The 19,458-nt window shown below is 42.8% G+C and overlaps 1 protein-coding gene across 1 annotated transcript; it reads left to right on the top strand.

The window, feature by feature from the left end:
* Positions 1-6: 6 nt before the first annotated feature.
* Positions 7-18,684, top strand: LOC122901186 (ATPase PAAT-like). The gene is made up of 6 exons (XM_044240681.1): positions 7-315; positions 963-1,166; positions 2,083-2,152; positions 7,206-7,412; positions 14,495-14,949; positions 17,847-18,684. Exons 1-6 carry the CDS (start codon positions 152-154, stop codon positions 18,079-18,081), a joined length of 1,335 nt encoding a protein of 444 aa, XP_044096616.1. The 5' UTR covers positions 7-151; the 3' UTR covers positions 18,082-18,684.
* The last annotated feature ends 774 nt before the right edge of the window (positions 18,685-19,458 follow it).

Raw genomic sequence — 19,458 nt, 5'->3', positions numbered from 1 at the left:
TTTCTTTCCCTCTGCGCGAGGGGCGGCCGGTCTTAGGTTTGAAGCCAGCCGAGCCGGAAGTCGCTCTCCTTCTTCGCCTCCCTTCTGTCCTGGCGGAAACGCAAGCCCTGAAAGAGAGGTTCCGGACTCGGCCTGGGCTGGGGGAGGCTGAATGGAGACCCCGGCCGAGGACGCGGGATTGACCCGCCGCCCGATGCTGGCCTCTTCCTGGGATGCGGCCCGCGGAGTCCTGGCCCACAGCCTCCGTGTCACCCGGGCTGACCTCGGCGCCCGGGACCTGGACTGGGAGGAACCGCTGACGCCGCCTGCCGCGGGGTGCGCCGGGCCGGCGGGGAGTGGGGCCGCCGCTGCGGGACGGTCGCGCTCCTCGGGGGGCCGGGAGGGCAGGCGGGGGCCGTGCGGGGAGCGGGTGTGGGCCCGGGATCCGGGAGCGGAGCGGGCGGCCGGCCGGTCTGGGCGGGGAGCGGCGGCCGGGGGCGTGAGTGCCGGGCGCGGGGCTGGCGGCCCGGCGCCCGCACCTCCGCGGGGTGGGAACCGGCCCCCGCCTCCCCCTCCCCGCGCAAACGCACCGGCCGCGGCCTCGCGTCCACCCGCGCCGGCGCTAGCACGTGTGGCCGGCGAGAGCCCCGTCAGCTTCCCGAGGGAGGAGATAGGCGGGGCCTCTCGGGGTCTCCCGCCTCCCGCCCCGGTGCGCACCGCAGGTGCCCGGGGACGTTCTCCGCCGGGAGAAGGGAGTGCGGCGGGTGGCGGCGGCGATGGAGGACGCGGCGGGCGGCGAAGCCCGGCCGTCCGCAGGGCCCGTTTGCTGGCGAATCTGTGCCGAGCGTCGGTCGGTGCTTGGGAAGGCGCGGGGCCCTGCGTGTCGACGAAGTGGGTCAGGAGGACCCGCGGCCCGGCCAGAGGGTCGCGAGCGGGGTTCGGACGGGCAGACTGAGGAGCGCGCGGGACGCTTTTCCTTGCAGCCGCGATCCGGTGGTTTTGAAGAGCGGCCCGAGCGGCCCCGGGGAGAAGCCCTGCTTCCTTCACCTGAGCTGCGAGCCCGGCGGCGGCGAGGAGATCGTGGCTGTCGGCCTTCTGAGTTCGGCCAGGAACATGGAGGTGTACGTGGGAGAGGAGTACTGCGGCACCAGCCGGGGCCAGGCCGTCCGCGGCGACCCGGGTGACAGGTCTGTGAGCGCGGGGCTCTCGGAGCTGCTGCGCTGTTGGCGGGTGGCCGGCCGTCCCGGAGCGGTGGGAGTCTCCCCTGTGAGGGTCCTGGAGACGGTCCGAGTCCGCTCGTCCACGGCGGTCGGTGTGGAGGCTTCCCGCCCAGGGAGGCAGGGGGCTGCGTGGAGCGGACCAGATAGCAGACTGTATGGACGGTACGGCCTACAGGCAGTCAGTCCTTCCTTATTCCTCTTTCTTGCCGTTCTCCCTGAACACACCGTGGTCTGTTTTCAGAGGCAATTTGGCAGTTAGTCTGGAAGTGAACACATTTTTCTGGAAGGAAGCCCGTTACAAGTGGTACCCAGGCCCAAGACTGTGCCACACCAGTCTGTGACCTACACACAGTTCAGCCTGCTAGTGTGATTTTTCTCTAGGTTCTGATGCAAAGATTCTACCCCGATTCCATCTCAGGATTTAAGGAATGGCTTGTTTGAGTACAGTTGACATGCAACATTACATTAGTTTCAGGTGTATAACGTAGTGATTCAACACCTTTATGGGCCGTAAGGTGTTCAGGTATAGCTACCATCTGTTACCAGGAGAGTAACTACCGTCTGTTACCATACAGTATTATTACAGTATCAGTGAGATAATGCTATTTCAGTATCATCTGTTACCATACAAGGCTATTACAGTGTCACTGACGAAGTTTCCTATACTGAACCTTTTTTATTCCTACTCCTTATTCATTCTTATCGCGAAGCCTGTATCTCTCACCTGCCTTCATTCATTTTGCCCATCCCTTTGGCAACCATCAGTTTGTTTTCTGAATTTTTTGATTCTGCTGTTTCTTTATGTATTCTTTTGGAACAATTCATTTTTAAATGTAACTATTTAAAATAATTAAAAATAACTTAAGTTTTATTTTCTTTTTAGTGAGCACAAAATTATTTTCTACAAAAAGTACTTAAAATTGGAGTCTTCCAGTCATGCTTGTAAAGTAAAGGTAAGTCATCACTAGATTTTAACTAATTTGACAACTGCAAATGTTTTTGTATAATTTGTACTTGTTTTCTGTTGGTTCAGTAATATGGCTAGTCCAACTTTGTTTCTGATTATATAAAAATATGTATGATGAAAACTATAAGCACTTTTGGCTTATAGGGAAGGATATAGGAAGCTATATCAAGAAAGAAGGGAATTGGGGAAGTTTTAGAGAAGAGTATCCAGAAGTTAAAGGGATTTGGACTTATGTCTTGAATATGAAAAATATCATAGAGGTGAACGTTAGTGTTCTCAGTGGAGCCTAGAGAAAAGTTACTGAGCAAGAAGGCGTAGGCCAGGATAGTCTTCCTGTTTTGTTGCCTAGTCAAGTGAGCTGGTGCAAATCTCTTTATTTCTTTCGAACTACCTTATGGATAAATTAGCTGACCAAAAAAAAAAAATTCTTTATATGTATATGAACATTCATCATCATTCCTAATAGCCAAAGGTTACAAAGAAAACAACCCAACTGTCCATCACTAAATGTGTAAAAAAAATATGGTGTACCCACAGAATGGAAAAGTATTCAGTCATAAAAAAATACATATAGAAATCCAGATGAACCTTGAAACGTACTGTGTGAAAGAAGTTGGAATCATAATATTGTATGAGTCTGTGTGTATGTATATATAAGGTCCAAAATGGGCAAATCCATAGAGACTGAAAGTAGATTAGTTATTATCTAGGGCTGCGGGATGGGTATTGGTGGGATGGGGAGTGACTGCCAGTGATACATGGCTACTTTTTGGGCGATGTTCTAAAATTGCAATGGCTAGCACCCAGAACCATTAAGATATCAAAGAATAAACCTAATCAAAGAGGTAAAAGATCTATATTCTGAAAACTATAGAAAACTGATGAATAAAATTTAAGAGGACAGAAAGAAGTGGAAAAACATTCCATGCTCCTGGACTAGAAGAACAAACATTGTTAAAATATCTATACTACCCAAAGCAGTCATACATTTAATGCAGTTCCTATCAAAACACCGTGAGCATTTTTCACAGAGCTGGAACAAACAATCCTAAAATTTGTATGGAACCACAAAAGGCCCCATGTAGCAAAAACAGTCCTGAAAAAGAACAGCAAAGCTAGAGGCATTAGAATTCAGGACTTCAAGCTGTACTACAAAGCTGTAGTCAAGACACTATGGTAGTGGCACAAAAACAGACATGTAAGTCAATGGAACAGAATACCTAGGAATGGACCCACGACTATACGGTTAACTTACCTTCAATAAAGTGGGAAGGAATATCTGGTGGAAAAAAGACAGTCTCAGGGCCCCTGGGTGGCTCCGTGGGTTAAGCCTCTGCCTTTGCCTCGGGTCATGATCTCAGGGTCCTGAAATTGAGCCCTGCATCGGGCTCTCTGCTCAACAGGGAGCCTGCTTCCTCCTCTCTCTGTCTCCCTCTCTGCCTACTTGTGATCTCTGTCAAATAAATAAACAAAAGCTTAAAAAAAAAAGAAAAGACAGTCTCTTCAGTAAATGGTGTTGGGAAAATTGGACAGCAAAATGCAGAAGAATGAAACTGGACAACTGTCTTTCACCAGATACAAAAAAAAATATTTAAATGATTGAAAGACCTAATGTGAGACAGGAAACCATCAATATCCTAGAGGGGAACACAAGCAGCAACCTCTTTGATCTTGGTTGGAGCAACTTCTTGCCGGAGGCAAAACCAAAAATGAACTATTGGGATTTCATCAAGATAAATTTACTGCACAGTGAAGGACACAATCAACAAAACTAAAAGGCAGCCTACAGAATGGGAGAAGAAATTTGCAAATGACATCTGATAAAGGGTTAGAATCCAAAGTCTTTAAAGAACTTACCAAACTTGATACTCCATAACCAAATAATCCAGTTAAAAAATAGAAGTCAAAAATAAACATTTTTGGGGGTGCCTGGGTGGCTCAGTGGGTTAAAGCCTCTGCCTTCGGCTCAGGTCATTATCTCAGGGTCTTGGGATCAAGCCCCGCATCAGGCTCTCTGCTTAGCAAGAAGCCTGCTTCCTCCTCTCTCTCTGCCTGCTTGTGATCTCTCTCTCTGTCAAATAAATAAATAAATAAATATTTTAAAAAAAAATAGACATTTTTCAAAAATGGCGTAAAAATGGCTAAGAGACATGTGAAAGATGCCCAACATCACTCATCATTAGGGAAATGCAAATCAAAACCGTGAGGAGATATCACCTGACATCAGTCAGAACGGCTAAAATTAACAACACAAGAAATAACAGGTGTTGGTGAGGATGTGGAGAAAGCAAAGGCCTCTTGAAATGTTGGTGGGAATGCAGATGGTGCAGCCACTCTGGAAAACAGTAGGGAGGTTCCTCAGTAAGTTAAAAATAGAACTACCCTACCACCCAGCAATTGCTCTACCAGGTAATAACCCAAAAGATAGAAAAATACAGATTCAGAGGGTACATGCACCCCAGTGTTGTTTTTTTTTATTTTTTTAAGACTTTATTCATTTATTTATTTATTTGACAGAGAGATCACAAGCAGGCGGAGAGGCAGGTGGGGAGGGGGGAGCAGGCTCCCTGCCGAGCAGAGAGCCTGATGCGGGACTGGATCCCAGGACCCCTGAGATCATGACCTAAGCCAAAGGCAATGGCGCAACCTACTGAGCCACCCAGGCACCCCACCCCAGTGTTTTTAGCAGCATTATCAACAATGATGTTTATAGTAGCCAAACTATGGAGAGAGACCAAATGTCCACTGGCTGATGAATGGTTAAAAGAGGTGGTATATGTCTATAATGGAATATTACTCAGCCATCAAAAAGAATGAAATCTTGACATTTGCATTTCAACATGGAAGGAGCTAGAGTGTATTATGCTAAGCAAAATAAGTTAGAGAAAGACAAATATCATATGATTTTACTCATGTGGAATTTAAGAAAGAGAACAGATGAATATATGGGGGAGAAAAAAAAGAGAAACAAACCATAAGAGACTTTTAAAGATTGAGAACAAACAGGGTTGTTGGAAGGATGTGGGTGGGAGATGGGCTAAATGTGTGATGGGTATTAAGGAGGGCACTTGTTATGATGTGCACTGGGTATTGTGTCTAAGTGATGAAACACTGAATTCTGCTCCTGAAACCAGTTTTGCACTGTATGTTAACTAACTAGAACATAAAAAAAAAAAATCTGAAAAGGAAAAAAAAACAATAAAATAAAACTGTAATGGCTGCACAACTCTGTGAATATACTAAACTCTACTGAATTGTATACTTTAAACCATTTGATTGTTTGGCATGTTAATTATATCTCAATAAAGGGGTTTTTAAATTTAAATTTTTTATAAGGAAATAAATTCTTGCTATCTTTTTATCTCCACATTAGTTTATATAAGGTTACAAGACTTTAGAATAAGAAAAAATAAGTAATGTCATAGCCTGTTGGTAGCAAATTTACAGAACTGATTATTCCAAGATACTATTTTGTATAGTATATATTAATAGCTTCCAGATGTATTTAAATAAAGTATTTCATGCATCCCACAAATATTTGAATGCCTACTGATGCTAGGTACTATAATTAGGCATGTAGGAATTAGCAGTAATATAAGGAATGACTGTCCTCATGCTGCTCACATTCTGGTGTGATGAAATAGATTGTAAGTTGACTCAGTGAGTCAGATATGTCCCTAATTCTGTGATGGGACAGTGAGGATGGAAAAGCAGAAAAGGGGGCGCCTGGGTGGCTCAGTGGGTTAAGTCTCTGCCTTCGGCTCAGGTCATGATCCCAGGGTCTTGGAATCAAGCCCCGCATCGGGCTCTCTGCTCAGCGGGGAGCCCGCTTCCCCCTCTCTTTCTGCCTGCCTCTCTGCCTACTTGTGATCTCTGTCAAATAAATAAATAAAATCTTAAAAAAAATAAAAAGGCAGAAAGGGCTATTAGGGTAGGTGTATAAATTTAATGTGGAAGTTCCTTAATTGTTGAGGACAGTCACCTTTTTGGTACCACACACAGAGTTCTTAGATTATGGGTTCTTGACCTGTGTTGTTACATATGGTTTTATGTGTGTCTCTGAAGGTAAGTGTTTTTTTTAAGTGTTAAATGGAAGTTCTGAGGGAATGTAGCGAAGCTTGTTCTGGGGCAATAGTATATGAAAGTTAATAGTTAATGACCCATCTTTTTGAGCTTTTACTCAGTGATAGGTACTGGGAATTTTAACATCTAATCCTCATAACAACCATGTAAAATCATTGTTTTTACCCTCCCTCTTTTTTTTTTTTTAATCTTTTTATTCCTGACTCGCATTTTTGCCTTTTCCCGGGATAAACACAGGCTCTAAGTTGAGTCATCATTGACTTGTCTGATTCTAAATCCTGGTCCCTTTCCACTTTGCTACTTTGTTGTCTGTATCACACAAGGAGTGTCTTTTGGTTCAGAAACGGGTGAAATAAGGCAGCATAAAGCACTGGGCAGGACACTGCTATAGAAGCCAGACGTCTAGGTTCCAAGCTTGACTTTTACCAGTTTACATAATCCTTTGATAGTCAGAAAATCACCCCTGACCTTGTCTTTTTTGTGTGTGAACCAGAAGGTTATGTTAGACCGTATTAACTTTCTCTTTTAATTCTAAATTCTGCAAGACTGTTTTATCTTTAGTATTTCAGTAAATGCTTTGGAAGTGCTTTTGTAAAGCTTTCTTTTATATTAAATATTATAGCTAGCTGTGCCAGCTTCTCAGATTGGTATCGTTTATTTTTATTCATTAAGTGAATGAAATTTTACTCTAGTCCCTTTTGTATATTCTTTGTATTTTTTCAGTTTGAAGTTACATTCTTTTATATAAACAGTTCTTATGAGCCTCATGGTAAATTAGAAGTGCTGATTGTTATAATTTTCAGGAAAACGTAAAAATGAAAGAGTATTTAAAGTTTCTATTTTCTATAAATTTTCCTAAATACATTATTATTTCTAGTTTGTATAGAAAAGTGACCTTAAATAGTGATTATTGTTTAATTTTTTTTTTTTTCTGGAACTTCTTTGTTTTATAATAGTTGCTCTCCTTTGGTGAAAAGCAGCATGTGTTCATCAGTAAAATTGTGGTACAGTTGAGGCGGGTTTCAGCAAATTCTTCAACAAGCTCTCCTGCTCTAGGATCAAGGATAGACCTGCAGAGGGTCCAAACTCTCATGGAGGCCATGGGGTCCAAGTTGTCACCTGGTGCTCAGCAGTTGATGAATATGGTTAAATTTCAGCAGCAGGTAGGTGGACATGGATTCCGTCCAGGTACCATTAACGATTTCAAAATGACAGCTTTTTCTAAGGACATGTATCGACTTGAAAGTTTTTCTTCAAACTTTTACTGTTGATTTGACTGCTACCTTTATTTGCTTTTGTAAAATAGCATTTATTTTATTTTATTTTATTTTTTTAAAGATTTTATTTATTTATCTGACACAGAGAGAGAGAGAGAGAGATCACAAGTAGGCAGAGAGGCAGACAGAGAGAGAGGGGAAGCAGGCTCCCCACCAAGCAGAGAGCCCAGTGCGGGGCTTGATCCCAGGACCCTGGGATCATGACCTGAGCCGAAGGCAGAGACTTTAACCCACTGAGCCACCCAGGCGCCCGTAAAATAGCATTTTGCAGACTTTCTCTTCTACAAAATACCTTACTACAGATCTTCATACTTTTCTGTGAATTTACTCACTCAGTATTAAGCACCTTCTCAGTGAATAAGGCAATGTTTTGAACACTTTAGAAAGTTCAAAGATCAATTAGTTTAAGGATCTTTAAGGATATTTATAGTTTCATTTTATCTAGGCCTTTAAGGAAGAAGGATGGGACTGGGCAAGTAAATTTGGAGGGATGCAATTTGGGAGAGCGAAGATATCATGGCTTAACTCTTCAGGGTCAGAAGGAACAGGATATAGCTAGGAAATGAATAGAAGTTCACTCCTATGCTTGAAGAAGTGTTTGGGGGAGTTTAGTTTGGGGCTGGATCATAGAGGGCTTTGAATGTTACTTTTGAAGTTCATACGTAGTTTTGCTTACATTTTGAAAAACTCTAACCCAGAGCTGTGCTATGCATGTACAGGAATGAGAAGAAACAATGAATCAGTAGGATGTGTGACTCCAGGGGGAGCAGTTCCATGTGCCTTCCCTCATCCAGAGGAGAGTCAAGGAGGGTCTAAAATTAGACATCCTGGATTGTGAGATGATACAACGATGGTGCCATTAGCTCGGGGCAACCTACTTGATATTGGTTTGCTGGAGGAAAATAGAGTTAAAGAGGGATATTGCGGTTTTGAAGATGGTGATCCCAACAATATAAATGGAACCCAAGGGAGGAGACTGCTTGGGGAAAAAGGAGTTCGATTTGGGAATATTAAGTTGTAGACATGAATTGTAGAGTGCGAGCCTTTGGAAGCACAGGTGGGCGTGGGTGTGGGGGAGTGAAGGGAGGTTTGAGAGGTGGACCCCAATAACGGCAGGGAAAGTGGTGGAGGGAGAGCCAGAGCAAGGAATAAATGGCCTTCGGGGAGTAGCTAGATTTGGTAAGGATATCGGGAGCAGGAAAAGGAACGGAACAGCAGAAGACCGGTGGTGTGACCGAGTAGCCGAAGGAAAATCTTATGTCAGGAGACCCGATTTCAGGGTGTGTGCTGACATGAGTAGCTGTGTAATTTGGCAGTGCTTCATCTTTTTTACATAAATTTCTTTGTGTTCAAAATCTAAATGATAATACTGCTAAGATCAAAGGATTAAGGGGAAAATTTAAAGGGAATAGTCTAAATAAGCAGCATATGTACCTTTTGTGAATTTTACCAATAGTAATTTAGTACAGGTGTCACCAAAGCAATGGGCCGAGACAGGGAAATTGGGAGAGTCGATGGTGATCATGGGAACCCTGGAAAGGAGGATTTCGAAAAAGTACCGGTTCCATACTTTTCTTTCTCTCCTACCATCACTGCACTTTGACCCTCCAGAAGTCCCTCACTGGTCCTCCTTCTCCATTGCATCCATTCCCGACAGGGTGACCAGAATAATCTCCGAGGGTGAATCAGACCCATCCTTCCCTATGTAAAGCCATCTGACTGCTTCCCATCACACTTAGAATTAACCCAAAGATTCCTTACCCTGGCCTCTAAGATCTGGGCCTTCTTTGATTCCTTAACCTCATCTCTGGCCAGATCTCCAGGCTTTGCGGACTCAGGCACGCTGGCGTTGTTAGTCTTCAGACACTCAGGTGTGTTCGGGACCTTTGCACTCTTAACTGTTCTCTTTCTCGAGAAGCCCTTTTTCCAGACCTTGGCGAGCCTGGACTTCTCTTTTTTATTAACAGCTTAAATGTTACATCCTTAGAGACCTTCCCCAACCACCGGTTTAAAATAGCCTTTCCCGCCAAGTCTGCATCCTATTTTTGTCAGAGCCTTCTTGACTCCTTTGCTGTTGTTTACATATCAGTCTGTTTATCTCTTTAAAATGTAAGCTTCCTGCCAACAGGGAGCTGGTCTCTCTTGTTTGTGGCTCCAAATAAGTATATGATGTATGTGCCTTCTGGATGGTCAAGTTTAAGTGCTTCTTGGAGGTCTTCAGAGGGTCAGATAGAATGATTGTGAGAAAGAAACCAGATTCGGAGGGAGTAGGGAGTAAATGGGGGTAATTTGAAATGTGGAAGTACCCAGGGTAAATGGGTTTGTTTCAGGAATGGTAGCGATAAGGAGCTCGTCTGTACCAGAATCCCTTGGAATGTTTATAAAGAGCAGATTCCTGGCTGGCGCCAATGACCTGAAACCCAGAAGGTGGGATCCAGGAATCCGTTTATCAAACAGACGTCCCCAGATAAGTTGTATGTGTAGTATACTGTGAGAACAAATGATTGAGGAGAAGGATCCCATGGAGATAGAAAATGTACAACAAGAGGAAATTATTTTTTTGTGTGCAACTCTTTGGAAACATCAGAGAGGGTTAATAAATTAAATCAGTTCATGGACCGATTTTTATGTTCTAAAAACTTCACTTTGGAAAAAGAGATGACATGGATAGGTTTTTTGTTTTTTGTTTTTGTTTTTGTTTTTTGCCATGTCTTTTAAGTTTTTTGGTGTAATTCCAGAAATAACATGTTCTCTTTGCCAGAGATTTTAATCCATTCAGAAGTGCATTAAGTAAATCATAAAAGTGCTCTACAGCTCTCACTGTGTTCCCCAGCTTGGTGCGTATCCTAGAGTTTTCTGAGTATGTAGAAACACATGCAGGTCCTTCCCTCCAGTGCACTTGTTGTGACCTGCCCCCTCCCCCGACTAAATCCTTGTAGATGGGGACATTTGGGGGAACACCTGGGAAGAAGGAAGGTGATTCAGTTAAATCTTTTTTAAACATCCCAACATAAGACCTCTTCCAGGTGGGAAGGCTCTGTTTATGGGATGATTCTTACAGGGCTTACCTGGTTCTAGGATTGCATTTTAATAAGAAGCAGCAATCTATGGACTGCCTCCCTGGAAAATGTCATGTAAGCTGTGTAACCGTTTGTTAATTATAAAGTCAGGGTGTTTTGGGGCACCTGGCTGGCTCAGATGGTAGAGTGTGTGACTCTCGATCTTGGGCTTGTAAGTTCGAGCCCCCAGTTGGATGTAGAGATTACTTAAAAATAAAATCTTAAAAGTAAATAAATAAAGTAGGGCTGGCTCATGACCAGAACTGTTTCTTTGGTACAAGCTGTGTAACTGCATACACTAGAACCCCCCTACGTTAGTTTGGGCCGTGCCTGTCTTGAAGGAGAGAGAAGCTACCTGGGAAGCTTTGTTAGAAGCCCTCTACCTTCCCTGCTTCACCCGTGCTTTGGGGCTGCTTGTGTTCTTGAAAGTTTTGTTAGTTTTTTCTTACTTCATTCAGTTTGAAGGTAAAATTTGCTGGCTCTGATTTGTTTTTGCTTTAAAATTTACGGAAATTGAATAGGAATTATATATCAAAGTGCCTAGCCTATAGTTTTCATTTCATGTTACCTGAATGAAAGTGTGCACCCCATTTTTCTCGAAGAAAACATACTCAGTTATGCAGGGTTTACACGGTTTACTTTTTTCACCTTTGAAATACAAATATCTTTTTTCTTGCTTTCTCAAGATGATCCTTGTTTAAGTTTTTTTTTTTTTAATGGTAGAGACCTTTTTTTTAGCGATTTTAATTATTTGACAGACAGAGATCACAGGTAGGCAGAGAGGCAGGCAGAGAAAGAGGAGGAAGCAGGCTCCCTGCTGAGCAGAGAGCCTGATGTGGGGCTTGATCCTAGGACCCTGGGATCATGACCTGAGCCGAAGGCAGCGGCTTTAACCCACTGAACCACCCAGGTGCCCCGATACTTGTTTAAATTTTTTATAGTAAAAGTTAGACAATCCTTTCAGATATCTGATAAGATAGAAATAAACACTTAATTTTTCACAAGTCTGGGGGTAAATGTACACATACATTAAATTATATGTATACACAGATTATAGTCCTTTACATATTCACATATAGGTATACGGACATAATTCCAACATGAATGATTTTATGGTCTTTTAAGCTACTCTGTGTTTTCTATATAACATGTAACATGGAGCCTAAGCAATAAATACGTATAAATTATTTCCTCCCCATTCTCCTGCCTACTTTTAAAAGGGTCTGGTGGACCATGCAAGGCAACATGTGACAGGCAGCACAAGAAAATTAAGAATTGAAGAAAAGGAAACAGAAGAATAGCCACCAGCACCCAAAGTTGGTTTATTTACTGCCCTATAGACTCACCTGTAAATTCCAGGATATGTAATACCAAGAGGAAAAGGAAATTACCTTAAGAGCTGTCATCTGAGAAAAATATGACCACTTTTTATAATCAGTGAATTTCTTCTAGTCAAAATTTGATATATTAGAAAAGAAAACCTCGCAGAGCATATACCTTATTTGCATTTAGATTTTAATTAAAATTTCTGCCAAATTAATTATCATATACAATTTTGACATTGATTTCACTGCTGTTTATACAGAATTTTCAGTTTCTGGGATGCTTCAGTGGCTCAGTCTGTTAAGCATCCGACTCTTGATTTTGGCTCAGGTTATGAGATCCATGGAGCCTGCTTGGGATTCTCTCTCTCTTTCTCTCTGCCTCTGCCACCCCCCAACTCATGGTATCTCTCTCTCTAAAAATAAAATACAGTTTAAAAAAGTATTTTCAATTTTCTGTCATTAAGGTTTTTTGGACTGTTTACTACTACCAAAAATAGTTTAGCTTTGTCATCACGATTAAGGCTCCTTTCTGCTCAAGGAGAGTTGTTGAATTTTAAAATTTTATATATAATTATATATACAAAATATATATAATATATGTATAATTATATACAAAATTATAATAATATTATTATATATATTACATAATTATATGCAGTCCATCTTCTAGGACTAATTTAAGAGTTATCCAAAACTTGCATTCAGTAGAAGATAACATTTCTTTACAAAGAGTATTCCTCCAAAGTACAGTTTAGCAAAAGAAGTTTCATGGAGACCCTCCCATTCCTATCCCACCGACTTCCCTGGCTCTCATTATTCTCCTTGCCTCCTTTATTTTCCCCCAAAGTATTTACCACCATCTCCATCCACATGCTGCATTGCCTGCCTACCTTCCTTCGACTTTTCTTCCTTCCTTCCTTTCTTCTTTCCATTGTTCCCTGCTCCTGTATTGGTTCCACATATCAGTAATTTTCATTTGTTTTCTTCATGCACATATTTCCTGTGCTGGAAACACAGAATTGATTTCTGATAAATGTTTGTTGACTGAATGAGTTTGGGTCATTTTGGTCATTTGGTCCAGAAATCATTTTTTCGAGTTCTAGACAAAGTATATACCGAGTCTCTTCAGCTGACTTGTATAATACTGGCCTCAGTCTCTTTCAGTAGGTGTTGAGCAGCAGTAAGGATGTGCTGGTGTTCCCGAATAAGAATACAGCCTTGTAATGTAACCGTTTAGTGGGCCAGGAGTAATTGCTTTGCTTTGCTGTTGTGGAGAAATTGAAGAGTACAGCAAGGAGCATGGCAAGAACATGCCCCTGCATGGGAAGCCATGTGACTTCATTACAGAAGTGAGCCGGACTTCATTGCTCACTTCATTACAGAAAAGAGTCGTGAACCAATACGGCATAGCTGGTTCAGGCGAGGCCATAAAACATAACTGTTATCCTACAGATCATTAAAGCAGACAGAGCCAAAAGTAGGCTCATTTTACACTTGATCTTAGCCAAAAGGCCGAGAAGCGATTTTTAGTCGTTGTAGATGTTGCAAATACACTGATAAAACATCAGACTTCTAGGGCGCCTGGGTGGCTCAGTGGGTTAAGCCGCTGCCTTCGGCTCAGGTCATGATCTCAGGGTCCTGAGATCGAGTCCCGCATCGGGCTCTCTGCTCAGCAGGGAGCCTGCTTCCCTCTCTCTCTCTCTGCCTGCCTCTCTGCCTACTTGTGATCCCTCTCTGTCAAATAAATAAATAAAATCTTTAAAAAAAAAAAAAACAAAAAAACAAACAAAACCCATCAGACTTCTAGTATGTAATTTATCTGGTGTATCTTCTGTGATAAGCAAGTTATAAAAAATTTCCTTAGGTTAGCTTGTTATATGGGAAACTTGATGGATGATATTTAATGCTAAGTATATTATCAATTATTGTGCCTCAGTTGAGAGTACTGTATTTTATCGTCATAAATCAAGGAAGCCTTTATAATGGAGACGTTAATGCTAAGTTTTACTTAGTATTTTTTTTACTAAGTTTTTACTAAGTTTTACTAAGCATGCTAATATTTAATATTTCCTTTAGGGAAAATTGCAGTGAAATCATTAAAAGTCTTGACTCTGGGGGCGCCTGGGTGGCTCAGTGGGTTAAGCTTCTACCTTTGGCTCGGGTCATGATACCAGGGTCGTGGGATCAAGCCCCGCATCCGGCTCTCTGCTCAGCGGGGAGCCTGCTTCCTTTTCTCTGCCTGCCTCTCTGCCTACTTGTGATCTCTGTCTGTCAGATAAATTAAAAAATCTTTAAAAAAAAGAAAGAAAGAAAAAACGTCTTGATTCTGGAGTTCGGTGGTCTGGATTCCTGTCCCAGTTCTGCCACTTACCAGCTGCGTCCCCATAGCCGGGTTACCTTTAGTCTTGGTTTCACCTCAGCTATGGTCTCTTCAGCTTAAGATCGGGGTGGTACTTGTAGCCTACTTCGTGTGGCTGTTCAGAGGATCAGAGAAAGAAGGCACCTTGCCGGACTCACAGTACTTACCCCAAAAGTTAGCCGTCACCACTACCGATAGTAACGTGTATTTCTTTCCCTTGCCTAGAACTGTGTTCCCGTGGGAGAGCAGCTTCAGGCGGTTTTGGGAAATACTGGCTACAGACGAGTGGCGGACCTGCAGTCCTCAGCTGCTTCGGGAGCCTCCGACAAGTCCCCCTCCACGCCTTTCCCTTTCAGAACCGGACTGACGTCTGGAGCCCTGACGGAAGACTTAAACACTTGCGTCGATAAAAGTCCGCAGCCACCGGGTGGAGGAAACACTACACACCTCAGAGACTATAGCATTGTGCCGCCAAACCATTCCCTTCTGGAGAATGACCTCAGAAATGCAGTTTCTTCTTTCCTGCCGAAGAAAGCAAGTGACATCTCAAATATACCTAACTCTGAGTTGCTGCCTTTTCTCCAGAATTTATGTAGTCAGGTTAACCATCTCCGCGTGGGACATAGCGCCAAGTGGCAGGAAGGCATCACTAAGGCCGGGGAAGGCGTTGTTGGTGTTGCGTAAGTATTTCAGACAAATCTGGTTTAGGTTTCATAGACAGAAGAATTAGTTGGAGGAAAATAGATTTGTTTTAGTAACTGCTGCCTGTAGCTATTTCCAGTATTTTTAGGATCTATAGCTCAACATAGATCATGGACTTAAATGTAACATGTAAAGTTATAGGGGCGCCTAGCTAGCTCAATCAGCAGAGTGTGCAACTCTTTATTTAAATTATTTTTATTTTATTTTTTAAACTTAATTTTTATATTTTTTAGTTTATTTTTTTTATTTTTTGCAGAGCATGCAACCCTTGATCTTGGGGTTGTGAGTTTGATACTCATGTTGGATGTGGAGATTACTTAAAAGTAAAATTCTTAAAAAAAATAAATAAGCATAGAGCTATAAAACTTTTCTGACAATATGTAGGAGAACATTTGGAGACCTAAGACTAGGAAAAGACTCTTAGATGACACCAGAATCACAATAATGGAAACATTGACCTATTGGATCCCATCAAAATTTAAAGCTTCTGCCTTGTGAAAGACCCTGTTAAGAGGATGAAAATACAGATACAAAGTGGGAGCAAAATTTGCAAGTCATAAATTTAACAAATGGCATCCATTCCTGTAGCTCCCAAAATTCATGTTAGAAAAAAATTCAATCAGAACATGGGCAATGGACGTGGAGACATTACAAAGGGTGCTCATATCAAATAAGCAAGTGAAAAGATGATCATCATCGACTTCGTGGCTACTAGGGAAATGAATATCAAAACAAGATATTATTGCACAGTTATTTGAAGATTAAAAACAAAAAATGGTAACAATACCAAATGCTGGTGCAGATATGGAGAAGCTGGATCTCTTCTACGTTGCTGGTAGAGGTATAGAATACTACAGCCACCGTAAAAAATACTTGGGCAGCTTCTTGAAAATTAAACATTTACCGTGTGAGCCAGCAATGTATTTGGCATTTATCCCAGAGAAATGAAAACTTATGTTGACAGTAGAAACTATGCCCAGTTCTTCATGCAACTTTATTTCATGTAACGGTCCAAAACTGGAAGCAACCAGAATGTCTTAAACTAGATGAACAGTTAAACAAACTGGGGTATATTCATATCACAGGATGCTAATCAATAAAAAGGAACGGACCATTGACACACGCAGCAACTTGGATGGCTCCTGAGGACATTCTCTACTGAGGAACAGGAGAATCTCGGGAAGTCACATACCAAGAGTGCATTTGTGTAACATTCCCAAAATAGAGTTGTACAGATGGAGACCGTATTGCTGGCTGCAGGCGTCAGGACTGGAGGGCGTTAGGGAGTGGCTGTGACAATGGGGAGATGTTTGTGGTGAAGGAATAGTTGTGATCTCAGTTGTGATGTTCACGTGAACGTGTGTGCGTGTGGGAGGGCGGCGCCCACGCACACTGCCCCAGCATCCGTTTTCTGCTGTTCTCCAGAGTTGGGTAAGATGTAACCATTGGGACCATTGGGGGAAGGGTACTGGGGAACTCTCCTATTTTTACAACTTCCTGTGAAGCTGGAGTTACTTGAAAAAAAAAAAATGGTTTTTAGAAAAACTGCTCATATATTCTAGAGTGGGGTTCTCAAACTTTTTGGTCTTGGCACTCCCAAAAATAATTGAGGACTGTGAAGAAGCTTTATGTAGAGTATATGAGAGGATTCATTTGTTTAAAAATAACAAACCCATTATATTAGTAACAATTTTTATGAAGAAGGTATTTTCTAAAGAACAACTCTGAATGGTGTTAGGTGACATGTAGAATCGATGTTAGCGTCTGCTCGCGTTCTCATCTGTGTTGCCCTCCAGCACGTGGCTTCAGTAGCCGATGAGAGCCCAGAAGTGCTGAGAACAAACGGGGTTCATGCTGAAGACACTATTTAGACCCTAAATTGACTGCCCTCGGACAGTTTAAGACACTGAAGAACACTCCACCACAGCTTCTGTTGCTCACCGAGCAGTGACATCATACCTCATGTAGCCTCTGGGAAATGTCACCGTATGTTCCTGAGGATCTGGGGGTGAAGGGTTCAGACATCATCTTGGTCTTCGTGTAAGATGCTTGCTACTTGGTGGAAGCTGAACAAGTCACGGGTCCCCGGGGTGTTGTGGGCCACGGCCTGAGGTTCACTGCCCTGGTGTGCATTGGTTGTGAACCTGAGAAACTGGACTGCTTTTACTGTTGTTATTGTTGTTTAAGAATTTATTTATTCATTTGAGACCGCGTGAATGGGGGTGGCAGAGGGAGAGTCAGACTTCCCCCTCCCTCCTACCCCCCGCCCCAGCCTATCACGTCCCTGGAGCAGGGACCCTGAGCTCATGACTCCAGCTGAGGTCAGACCCTTAACAGACTGAGCCACCCGGGCTCCCCTTCTAAGTTTGTTATTTCTGTCTGCCCATTCCAGTTACTTTCGTTTTTACATGTTTTCATATTAGGTTAGAAGAGAACCTTCCAGTGCTTAGTGAGGCTGTGCAGGTGACAAGAAACAAACCTTGAAATTGTGGGTTTGCTTGGGGAAGTTCTTGGAAGACCTACGTGGAGACCTTAAGAAACATTGAGGCAGATCAGTTTTGATTTGGGGCTCAAAATCCATGACCCTTTGTAGAGACATGTTCTGTGAGGGGGGACATTCCCTCTCGTCGTCGTGCCCTCATTTCACTTGTGCTGAAATGTGGAAAAAATTGGAGATCCGGCATGCTTTGAGCGCTTAGGGCTGTGATTGCCCCTTGTAGATGGATTTTGGCACCGGAAACCCCTCGTACCCAGACGGCAGCGTTGCGGAGACAGATTTCCGCGTTGTACTTTGGGGGCTCATTTCGTATGGTTTGCTTTTTTCTGTTAGGATATCAGGGATGATTGTTACACTGTTTTTTTAATTTATTTTTAGAACGGAAGAGCAACCCGTGTGCTCCTACTTGGAAAAGATTCTTACTAAAAATATGGAACTGCTGGAAAAGAAGCTTGTGGACTCCATCGATCAGCGAATACGTCAACTCCAGGAGCACGTGGACAGGAAGATGGCTGTGTTGATGGACCTGCTGCAGAATCCCCCCTCCCCACCCCCCGGGACGGCCCTGACACAGTGTGACTCTGGAGAAAGACTTTCCAATGGAGAGAGATAAGTGCTCAACCTGTAGGATGTGCTACAGATATTTATTACTATTTATGGCAAAGCCTAAACCCCCAGAGTTCAAGGCAAGGATTTAATGTCATTTGAGGGCATCATCTTATGTACATCGAGTGACCTCAGTGTTCATTTTAATGTACTTGTTACTGTCAGTCCAGGGCTGTGCACGAGGATTAACCTGATAGGGTCATCCGTTATTTTTGTTTGCAATATTGTTTACTTTTATTTTTTACTTGTATTTATTTTTATTTTTGTTTAGAGCTTAAACTTAAGGATTTCTAATTTAATTCATGAGTCTAAATTGTATATGTGTTTACCATTTTAATTTATACAAAGGGCTTATGTTTTAGGGGTGTGAAAAAAATATAGTGTTTGGTTTCTTTTTCTCTTTCTAATTGATTGTTTTGGGGAACCCTAGATAGAGTACTTCAGCGTTGTAACCTTTTAATTTCCATTCACCACATTACGTTTTATGTTGTTTATTTCAGATAAAAAATTAGATGTGGTATTTCTGTAACATTAGTATACTTAACATATTATATGTATCAGAAATTTAGAGGTACTGATTTTCTTGTATTTATAAAGTGCTGTGCCTAAATCTGTTTATTGCTTTATTATTATTTCCTAAGAAAATACTGCCTGAATTTGCTCAGCAGAAGCAGCAGACTACAGTACTTAAAAACTCTCTGTTCAAAGTCTTTTTTTCTTGTAAGTTTCCTGCACACGTAATAAGCCAGTAAGTAAGAGCTTAGTATGGAGTAAGAGCTAGCCAGTGCACCTTCACAGGTAAACACCAGAGTTTGAAGTAGCTGCAAGGGATGTGTGATGATCAAGAAATTGAATCAAGATCCAGGTTATGTATTTTAATTTCCACATTTTTAGCACTTTGGGTGTTATTACATGTCCCTCTTTCCCGTGGGGGTGTGCTGAGGTTTCCATCCCACTTTGCACCACTGGGTTGTCAGTGCTCTGGGTGCCGGGCAGTGCATGCTGCTGCCCTAGGACTCCTCTAATACTGTGGCCACAAGACTGTCATTGGAGGCTCTTCCTCACTCGGCCCCAGCCCCGCTTTCCAGCCTCATCCACACTGCACGTGACCTGCTAGGCCAGCCTGTCCTTTCTTCCCACAGCTCCTCGGACTGTCGGTTTCGGCAGACAGGAGTCCTCCTCCCGTGCTTCTCACCTCTCCCTACCCTACACTCTCTTTCCAAGTCAGCTCAGATGTAGCCGACACGAACCCACGTTCGGTCCCTCTCTCCCCCGGTCGGGAAGCAAGCAGCTGGACAAGAGAAAGACAGGCCACACCAAAGGCTCTCTTTTGGGGGACGTAAAACAGTGGAGGTCAGCTAAAGCACAGGAGGCACGTCAGGTA

Source organism: Neovison vison, chromosome 2, assembly GCF_020171115.1.
Source record: "Neovison vison isolate M4711 chromosome 2, ASM_NN_V1, whole genome shotgun sequence".
Classification (NCBI taxonomy): Eukaryota; Metazoa; Chordata; class Mammalia; order Carnivora; family Mustelidae; genus Neogale; species Neogale vison.
The sequence above is the reverse complement of the archived record's forward strand: the minus strand, read 5'-3'. Positions and strand labels throughout refer to the sequence as shown.